This window comes from Nothobranchius furzeri, chromosome 16 (assembly GCF_043380555.1).
Source record: "Nothobranchius furzeri strain GRZ-AD chromosome 16, NfurGRZ-RIMD1, whole genome shotgun sequence".
Classification (NCBI taxonomy): Eukaryota; Metazoa; Chordata; class Actinopteri; order Cyprinodontiformes; family Nothobranchiidae; genus Nothobranchius; species Nothobranchius furzeri.
Window position 1 is genome coordinate 21,494,483 of NC_091756.1, and position 10,824 is coordinate 21,505,306.

The following is a 10,824-nucleotide window of genomic DNA, read 5'->3' on the forward strand; positions in this document are numbered from 1 at the left end:
GAATGAAATGTAGAATTTTGCCTAAAATCTACATGGTTTGTTTATTTGATTATTTCAGATTACAAATTACTGCAATGCACTATAATGAAAATGCAGCACGCTCACATGCAGCAGCAGCAACTGGTGAGCTGAGATATGCTGTAGTGTATCCAAAGTACAAACGTGGAGACTACACAGTGAGAGCCCCCTAGACCAATCCAACCTCATGTATGTCAGATATTGTATGATAAAACCAAAATGATGTCATGGAGAGCTATTGTAATACTGAAAACCCTTTTCCAGTATATGTGCACAAGCTTATGGACCTGCTGTTCGACTCTGTGGTGGTGGATCCTCTCCCATATCAGGAGTACTCGGACAAAATTCCGGTTCCAGAACCGCTCTGTGCCCAGTTCCAAAGACCAGATAAACGGGATGCTGTGAGCAGGCACAGGTCCAGGTTTTAAAGTGCACGTAAGGTGAGCTACACAACAAGAGATTGTAATTATTAGTTAGTACTCTACTCTGTGTGGTTTTTCCTTTTCTCCTCCTCAGCCAGGCTGCACACCACTGTACAACAGAGGAGTTACCTGTCGTCATTATGGATCTTTATGCTCATCCACTCGTGACTCATGCTGTCCACCTCCCAGATGTCTATTGATCTCTACAACCTTTCTGCTCTGTGGCTCCCATACAACTTGAAAATCTTGGCCGTATGTAACATAGCAAAACTCACCAGTCTTGCTTTTGTAAGTCATACTAGTCATACTAATATTACTTTTTTCCTCAGAGCCTCCTGATATTGTTACAGAAAAGCCTGTGCTCCCGGGATCCATCTCCACGTTTGTCATCACAGTGAAAGCTACCTCCAGTCTAAGGAACCTATGAAACATCACTGATGGCCCAACCTATCCTCACATGGCTCCAGAATCTCTGCTTGTGGTTTAGTTTTGTCAAAAATCATGAAAGTTATGATCAGATTGTAATCTAACGTTGTCTTAGTAGTAGCTATAATAAATGTTATCTTTGCAGCGCAATTGTGTCATTTTAAATACAATTATATTGATATTTTGATGTGTATAAATACATATATCACATTTATTAAATTATCATTCATTTTTACCTAATTGAACCTGCTCTAGAATAGACTTCATTAATCACACAGGGTGTAAACTCACTTGTTACAGCAGCATTAATTAACCCCGAATTAGAACCTTACTGTTGTAAGAGCTCATTTGAAAGTGTGTGGCTATATGTGTGTATATATAAATAATGTCAAAGTGTAAAGAAGTGCATTTACCGTTTTGTGATTTATGCAGCTTTTTATGGACAGGAATCAATACAGGAAATATATATTATAACATTTATTTAATCCAAAAAATATATATTAGTTCAGAGGAGGGAGGAATCCTTTGTATGCACCGTCTTCTGGGAACTCCTGCCTTATTCTGGAGACAGCGCATGACGGGATCACAACACGAACGTGCTGTCCCAGGTAACCCCAACACCACCTGACCACATTCCGGTACGCCAGATGTCTGTAACAGCTGAGAAAGAGGTGGTATGAGTTACAAAGTATTCATAAAAAAATTATTTTGACAGTTGTCTTACCTGTTGAGCGTAGTCTCCTGCATCTCCCCATAGAGTTGCAGAAAGGTGCCATAAACTGCCTGCAACACGTAGGGATTCAAAGCAACAGCCTCAAAACCAGGATGCTCTGTTATGCAGGAGGTTACACCCACCTGCTGACACCTGAGCATTACCTATGACAGAACAACTGATATCAGGGCTATAAGAGTTCAATATTAGTATGATGTTAGTGATTGTGTAACAAATGTGTACATTACAGAATGCTTTTCTCATGGTGGGGTACTTTTATTTTTATACCTTGGGCGTTTCTCTGCAGCACACATTTTCTCTGGCAGACAATGATGTGCAGTGGCCGCAGGTGCACCTGTTGAGGCAGTCATACAATATTACTTTTAGCTAAGCTAAATATAGCTAGCTGTGGCTAAAAGCTACTTACCACTCAGAGACTGGACCCATTCGATGCCTTGATACTCCTGCTGGCTCGGCTCCAGGGGCCTCTGACAACTCACGAGCTAGTGGCTCAAAAAGATACGGTTCAGGACCGCTTGCTTCCCCCAATAAGCCCTCCTCCCTATCCTCTGGGGAAGAAGGTGGGGAAAAGTCCTCCACCTCGAATGACTGCTCTGAGCTACTGTCGCTCTCCGTTTGCCATCTGTATTCAAATTTCAGTATGTCAATCACGGTCGTAGCTCCGCCTTCTCGGTCTTACAGGAAACGCCTCTTTGGGCCGCATTTTTCAAATATGAAATGTGGGTGGAGTAAGACTCTGACAGGGGATTACCACTACTTTAAGTCTGATCAGAAGTTGCTATGTGGGACCCACACCCACTCTCACACCTGGGCTCATGTGTTTATGTAAAAGATCATCAGTGGGTCTTTTGTTCCCTCTTTGGGGGGAAACTCCCACTGGGTTTAAATCTGGGACTCTCCACCATTTGACCTTAGAACTGAAGAAGCCTTGGATGAGAGGCGAAACGTCTTCAAGCAACTCAAAGAAGTCCAGACGCTTTTCTTTCAAAGCTCCTTAGACTTGCTATGTGTATTGTTTATTTGAAAACTATTTACAGAGCAGCCTCAGAGTTGAGATTAAATGTTTTTGATCACAATAGTAAAGGGACTATTACAGAACAAGTTTTTCAATAAAAGCAGAACATTAATATTTAAGTGCATGAATTAAGAGAGAGAGAGAAGAAAAGATCTTTTCTATAGCGCCTCTCAAGGTAAAAATCACGAGGCGCTTCACAAAAACAAAACATGTAAAATAGAAAAAAGAATTTAGAAAATGATTAAAATATATTTAAAATGAGCAAAAATTAGACAATTGTGATTAAAAAATGTAAAGAAAGAGAGAGAGAGAATAGGAAAGAGGGAGTGGATCCTAAGGAAGAGGAGAGAGAGAGAGGAAAAAAAAACAGACCGGAGCGGAGGCAGTGACTGACGCAGCACGAGCCGTTTTCACCTGTCTTGTCAAATGCACCACGTACGTTACGAAAAAAGTAACTTTAAATAACTTTAAAGTAACTTTAAAAATGAGCAAACTGAAGAAAACATAGGGAGTACTGAAGAAACGTGAACGGTGAAGCAAGCACAGAGAGATCCGTTACTGTCTGTGTGTGTGCGTGGATGGACCAGACGCGGACTGAGCTGTGAGCTCCCGCTGTAGTTTTGTATGTAGGGAGGGGCGGGCGCTCTATTTGACTGGCCAATCACCGAGCGGGAAGACAGTCAGTTACCCAATGAGGATTTTCCTTCAGCACGATTACAGATATTTACGAGTTTTACTCGTTTCATGCTCGTACTCGTCAAAAATGCTGTATCCGTACCGGATACTCGTCTGAAACGAGTATCCGGCTCATCCCTGGTTATTAGCAAAGCATCTCACTGTTCTGGTGGGTATTATATTGTCCACACAGAAGTTTATATAGTCAGTGACACATCCAGTCATGGCATTGATGTCCTCTTCATATCCTTGGAAGAGAGTCATCCAATCTGTGGTCTCAAAACAACCCTGCAGGGCTTTTTCAGCGTCCAGTGACCATTTTCTCACAGTTCTTCTTGTCACAGGTTGCCTCTGATCAAGTGGTTTGTATTCTGAGCTGAGAAAAACAAGATTGTGATCTGATTGTCTCAGAGGAGATCTTGTTTTGGACATGTATGCATGCACCCTAACCCTTATTATCAAAAGGCATCACACGCTATCTCTGTGTCTACTTCACCTGTTCTCGGAGACCCTCTTTGTGGATCTGAAGGTCAGAGAGGTCGGATGACCTCTGGCACCAAAGGGCTGTAGAATACTGGGGCACTGACTCTTCAGTCCAGAGATGTCTCAGGTCATGACAGATGGATGGAACTTGTCTTGGACTCTTAAAGAGTCGAAACGATATCAGCTTGTTCTGCAGGAACTGTTCGCTGTATCAGCTTCGCAGGTGCAAAAAGATTTTGACGGCGTGTCAAAAGCTTTGATGGGTTAGAGAGGTTTTGCTTCAGATGGCCGGTCTGAAGCTTTCTCTAGAACTGATGAATCACCAGAGTGATCCAGTTTTAATGTTCGCATGTTATGATTTGTGTAGCCAACCAGAGGTTGACAAGTTGAGGAATGTTACCAAGACAACCTCAGAAACACGCCTTCCTTGATACCGGAGGCTCTGATCTGGGGTAAAGGGCTATCTATGTGTCATGAGTTTAACTTAACCTTACTTTGTTCTTGTGTGAGTGCAAATGGTGATGACCTTGTTGTATAAACATGCTGAAACATATTTCAATCACTGTAATCATAACATAACATTCATTTCACACTTCAATCATTGAGCACAGATTAATGAAAGCATTTCATTATATTATAATTATTATAAGTAGCAATAAACAAACGTTTATTTAATGATTATCTAGCTTATAAATTGTTGAAGTTCATATTTAATTTAGGAAATCATTCTTTGATTTGGCAACTAATCCGAGCTGCGAGTGTTAGGCATGAAGAATCCTGTAGGGCAATAAGGATGGACCTTGAAGAGAGAACATTATTGTTGACAGTTTGTTATCATGTGTTCAGAGCTGCAGAGAGGCTCTGAGCTCCAGCTGATGGGATGAAGGCAGGCCAATTTAAAGGGAACATGCAGTCTCGTGTCTCCTTTTTGACCAGATGTTGAATGGTCAAACTGTACCTAAAAACTGACCATTGCTGGACGTTACAACACACACACACACACACACACACACACACACACACACACACACACACACACACACACACACACACACACACACACACACACACACACTCTCTCTCTCTCTCTCTCTCTCTCTCTCTCTCTCTCTCTCTCTCTCTCTCTCTCTCCCTCTCTCTCTCTCTCTCTCTCTCTCTCTCTCTCTCTCTCTCTTTTAATAAGGACTTTAGCAGTACAGTCATTTGACTGCTGAGTTATAAAAGTTCTGTTGGGATTTCTTGTTTCATTTCAGGTAGCACCTCTTCTCTTTCATGTCAGTGAAATCAGCAGGTCACCGCAGGGAGTCGAACCCCATCTCATCACTGAGAGTACCATTACCAGAGCCTGTGGAGGGAAGGCAATATGTTCAACTAACCCTCAGGATAAATGGGTTTTCACCTTGCAACTGTGAAGTACAAACTTACATCTGTACCATCTGTACACAGGATCAATGTTGGTTTTCATCTCAACCAGGAGGGGACGTCGTAACATAGCCAGAGCTCATGTTATAAGCAATTCAATTCAAGTTTATTTATAAAGCGCCAAATCACGACAAAAGTCGTCTCAAGGCACTTCACATAATAAACATTCCAATTCAGGTCAGTTCATTAAGCCAATCAGAAATAATGTTTCCTATATAAGGAACCCAGCAAATTGCATCAAGTCACTGACTAGTGTCAGTGACTATACAGCAATCCTCATACTAAGCAAGCATAAAGCGACAGTGGAGAGGAAAACTCCCTTTTAACAGGAAGAAACCTCCAGAGAATCCCGGCTCAGTATAAGCAGCCATCCTCCACGACTCACTGGGGATCGAGAAGACAGAGCAGACACACACACACACACACACACACGCACGCACACAAAGACAAGTAATGTGTCTACACTTATATTGTGATGTTTTAGTAAATATTCTATTTGGTGAAAGATAAACTTTATTGTATTTATCCTAGTGGATCTATAATTAAACGGATAAAACAGTTGTAGCACATCCAACGTCAAGGAAAGCAAAAAGTTATTATCAGGAGAGGGAGAATGTTTAAGTGGTTAGCAGCAGTGTGCTAGTCGATGGCCCCCTCCATGAGGCCACCACAAGCAATTCTGTTATGATCTGAGATTAAAATTCAGGAAGCAGTTCTGTATAGAAATTTGTCAAATACAAATAAAAAATATGTCATATGAATAGACTTGTCCAAGTGCAGGTCACAAGTGTTGTTTTATTGCTTTTATTTTGCTTTTTGTTTTTACATTTTTCCGGGGAGGGGGGGGGGGGGGGGGGGGGACCGGAGCTCCTGGAGAAAAACACAACATAAAAACTCCGCACTAAAAGATTCCAATTCATTTCAGTTCAGTTTATTTAAACAGCACCAATTCACATTTCAATTCACCGCAAGGCATTTTACAAAGCTAACTTTCCGATTGAACTTATTAAGCAGTGCATTAAGTTCAGTTCATTTTTCCAATCAGTTAAAAGTTTCCTAAATAAGGAACCCAGTGGATTGCATCGAGTCACTGACTAGTGTCAGAGGCTTTACAGCAATCCTCATACTAAGCAAGCATGTGGTGACGGTGGAGGGGAAAACTCCCCTTTAACAGCCGTCTGTCACGACTCACTGGGGGGTTTGAGAAGACAAGTCCTTTCTCTTAAAGAGAGTACAAAGGTAATAGTAGGAGGGGTTTCCCCCAGAAAACTAGCTGAGCCTGGCAGACTATGAGAAGGGGGCGGGGTATGCACGGGAGGCCAAGCAAGGCCTGGTGGTCCGCCAGGCTTATAAAGCACTGGGGGGAAGCCTGGATGACATCACCGGAAAGTTTTTTAACACCAAAGTGTAAAAAACACCACTTAAAACTACTCAACCGACGTCGGAGTTTTACCCGCGCAGCAGACAGAAGCCGCGATCAGACAGAGATGCACCAAGCTGCGGGGAGGGGAGAAACAGGTGGAAAACATCGGTCTCCTGAGAGCTCCATGAGCCGATAGTCGGAACCCAGCTCCACCAACATGTTATATTTCAACCCATTTTCTAAAGTGCAGCATTATGTTAAATGCACTGGGTTTACCCTATTACATTTAAATTTCATGGTTTCGGATGCTCATTAATAAGAAAAATAAATATAAAAAATGTCCACACAATGAGATGAGTCCAGAGCTTTTCTGAATTTCTCCGTGTATATGAGCAGCTCCATGGCATAGGACATCAGCTGCCTCTCACTAATGAGACAAAGATAAATAGCAATTAGTAAAAATGACATTTACACCTAGAGGCTGTCATAAACAACGTGAAAACAATACATATAGGCATTAGCACTGTTCTTGTGTTTGTAGCATACCTCCGGGCTACCACATTGCCGTCGTGAGTTTGCTGCTTATTAGATGAGGAGTCATAAACGGTCAAATAAATAGCCTATTGTTACGTTTATTTTGGCCAAAAGGCTTGCAAGTAGCCCATTAAAAATTATATTAAAAAAATTTGCATCCATGACATCTTCCCCCACTGCCAATAATGCTTAATTTTATATAAAAGTGTTTCAGAAAAAAAATACGAATGTGCTATCTATCAAACTATGTCTTAAACGTTCAAATTTCTAGTACAAAATCTTCGCAAGTTGTAAAAATATAAATCTGACTTTACCTGAACCGTCATTTCCATCTCTTGCAACACGCATGCGAGTTCTCGTCTTCGTACATGCACGCGTACAAATTTTGTACATAGGGGCGTGTTTGGCCGGGGCGTGTTTGGCCGGGGCTGCGTCCGCAGCTAGACCTTACTCGCATTGTGGGGGCTTGATTGGGACACATGATGGAGCTAAGACCAGCTGAGAACTCGTCAGCTTAGAGCTCCCAGTGGAGCACAGAAAATAAATATTTAAGAAAGGTAAACAAACTGTACCAATTTTGTTTCTGAAGATGAACAGAATCCTCCTCTATGTCCAAATCGGGTCGCAGGTCTTCTGAGTCAAACGGTCTAAAACATGTCTGCACCTCTGGCAGAGGCGGATTTAGCAATTTGGGGTGCCAAAGCAAACACAGACATGGGGCCCCTTACACTAAATTTTCGACAATCTTACCTTTAACTAGATTTGTGAAACTCTCCCCTCTTCTGACATGAGTTATTTCCCTTTTCCTGTATTTCCCTCTCTTTGAGCGCTTTCAATATTTGCTCTTCTTTCTTCTTCCTGTCAGTGCTCCTGTGCTTTTGCCTTTGGTATTTTTTTCTATTTTCCATTTTGGTCTATGTTTTCCTCCCTTTTCCATTGTCTTTCCTTTCTGCTTCCTTTTGATGTTTACATCGAAAAACGATGTCAATTTCAGAAGTGAAAATAAAAGCTTTTATGAAGCAAGCTGCTTCTTTCTCTTATTGGAGCCACTAGGATAACGCCATTTCATGCTTCATGTTTTGACTATCGCTTTGAGTTTGTTACGAACGCCCCTGCCTCTCTTCTTCTTACTATTTGTGGTCTTATGGCACTTGGCAAACAACCATTTGGTGCATTACCGCCACCAACTGGATTGGAGTGGAATGACTACCAATCACTTCCTGTTTGTGCATCACCGTCTTAATAACCCTGTTATGACCATAATTATAACAGGGCCGCCTGGTATTTTTTTTAATCTTATGGCTGTAAAATAGTAATAAAAAGTGCAAAGTGTGTGTAACTCTTATTTTTTCAGAACAACCTCAGCTTTCAGTGTATGGTTTGTATTTAGAATTTATTTCTATTACAGCCTTTCAAAAATCAGCTTAAAAGTGAAAAAAGCAAAAAACGGATTTGAATTTTTTACATTTATTACTGAACAGGAACTTCAAAATTACTGGGTGAACAATTTAAACTTTGGACTGAAATGCATCTATTCTTAAAAAGTGTGAACCTTGGTATCTTTTATTAGCAGTTTTTAAGACCATTTATTTTTGTAAACTTTCAGACATTTTTATTTGATGTGGTAGACCTTGAAGCAGTTTCTCTCCAGCTGCAGGCCGAGTCCTGCACACCTCACACTGCCATAGAGTGCTTCTCTTGCACACCGTGCATTGCTATACCAAAAACTTGTTTTAGTAAAAATAATTATTTATTGTAAAATGATAAATAATGCTGGAATGAAGCTGAATCTTACAATTAGCAAATAGTTGAGGGTTGTTCCAATAAAAAAATAAAAAATAAAGACGGAACAAACATTCATACCCTGGTTCACTGGAGATCTGTCCTTCGTGGTCACTGTCTTCAGATATAAGCCTTCTGGGACACCTAATAGATCGTGTTGATTTTCTTTGGGGCATTTCCATAATTTCATGCTGGTTTTATGCTAATTAGCTTCCCCGTTCCGTTATCCGCTTTCACCGCGGCACTGCGCTCCTTTTCAATCAGGCTGTACAGCAGGATTTCCCCTCGTAGCAATATTTTCCGTAACTCTGATTGATTCATGCTATAGGTCGTTGGAAAGCTGCTTTTATGTACGTTTAGGAACCGTTGGAATGTTCTGAATCTGATCATCCACTCAAAAGTTATAAAACGGAGCATTTTGGATGACAAACTCAGCACGTCTCTGAATCTGTGTTGTGATTCGTTGCGCTCAAGACAGGGAATGCCGGTGGCTACCGTAATGTATTGTATATGCACGAAAAGCCCCATTTTTAATCTTTTCAGCACTTTTGGAATTTTAATGATATCTTGAATTGTTCAGGAATTATGGTAATGAGAAGTGTGCATGTCCAATCCCGTCTGCGGCCACAGGTTGGTAATAAGAATATTGTGGCATTAACAGAGGGGTGCCGGCGGTCAGGGCTAGGGGGCCCCCCAACACAAGGGGGCCCCAGGCGGCCGCCGACCTATGCCTAATGGTAAAACTGCCTCTGACCTCTGGTAGTGATATCCAGCTGGCGGGGTCGGGGTTCGGTTGAACGTCTCCGGTAATCCAATATCCGTTCTCGTCGCCGTATCCCAGAGAAAAAACAAATCTGACCGACTAGCAGAGGCTTCAGAAGCTACATCTGATTGATGACACATTGTTCTCTGCTATAACGCTAATGCAGAAACACCGGAGACAGGCGTTGTTTACTACAGCTGTTTCAGCAGAGCTCCATGTGAAACGTCACCAGCTGCCCAGGGCTTAGACCGGATGTTAGTTTCTGTTTTTCCCGCGCCGGTCACAAACATCAGATTTTCTTACAATTCCAGCCGTCAAAATCCAAAAACCTTTTCATCTGAGGTTTTAATACACATTTACACATGCTGTTCAAACGAATTTTGCCTCTAGCCGATATCTTTAAATGAGTGAGTGAACCCACTACCAAGGATGAACTCTGCTAACTTTAAAAATCAGCTGCTCTAAATAGGTCAGAGAGGAGCTCTAGGATGGACATGGATAAAGGAACTGTAGTGTAGAGGTAAAGTAGGGCAGGGCCAACGTTAGCAGCTGTCATACGGTCCATCTGAAATGTTTGACTGCATTAGGCTTGTTATGTGACAGGTTAGAGCACAGTCTCATGTTAGTGTTGTCATGAGAACATTGAGATACCTCACATACTGATGGCATCTAAAAATTAACATTTTTTTTCAATATAAAGAATAATTTAAATCACAATTGAAACGTACAATCCTAGAAAAACCTCATCCAATCAATGTGCATGTCCTGTTCTCACTGATTGGATAGAAATCCTTCCATCAAACTGTGTGTGTGTCCGTGTGTGTGCGTGCACACACGAGCATGTTGTGAACTGGTGGTGTGGTTTTGCACTGATGTAACCATCTTTACACTGACAAAAATGTAACTAAGTAACTTTTACTTTGAGTACATTTTATTTACGATACTTTTTACTTTTACTTGAGTAAAAATTTAGGCAAGTACTTTTACTTGTACTTGAGTAAAAAATTATCAAAGTACTGGTACTCATACTTAAGTAGGAAATTTTAGTACTCTTTCCACCTCTGGTCATTCCTTTAAACAGTAAAACAACAACAACAACAAATAAAATAAGATGGAGAAGTCATAGTTTGTAGAGCAGTGAGGACCCTCATGACCCCAAATCCTCACCTCTCACTTCCCTGTTATACA

The 10,824-nt window shown here is 41.4% G+C and overlaps 1 protein-coding gene and 1 long non-coding RNA gene across 3 annotated transcripts; one reads left to right on the top strand and one right to left on the bottom strand.

The window, feature by feature from the left end:
- The first annotated feature begins 73 nt into the window (after positions 1-73).
- On the top strand, positions 74-1,186 carry LOC139063478 (uncharacterized). 2 transcript variants are annotated; one of them, XR_011516824.1, is made up of 4 exons: positions 74-207; positions 283-458; positions 535-692; positions 770-1,186. It is a non-coding gene; the product is annotated as an uncharacterized lncRNA (long non-coding RNA). The 2 variants fall into 2 exon arrangements; XR_011516823.1 differs by having other exon boundaries at positions 283-692.
- A 142-nt stretch (positions 1,187-1,328) lies between these two features.
- Positions 1,329-2,470, bottom strand: LOC129160765 (P2X purinoceptor 7-like). The gene is made up of 5 exons (XM_070545378.1): positions 2,006-2,470; positions 1,867-1,933; positions 1,722-1,742; positions 1,591-1,649; positions 1,329-1,526 (listed from the first exon to the last, which is right to left on the bottom strand). Exons 1-5 carry the CDS (start codon positions 2,023-2,025, stop codon positions 1,367-1,369), a joined length of 327 nt encoding a protein of 108 aa, XP_070401479.1. The 5' UTR covers positions 2,026-2,470; the 3' UTR covers positions 1,329-1,366.
- Between the last annotated feature and the right edge of the window lie 8,354 nt (positions 2,471-10,824).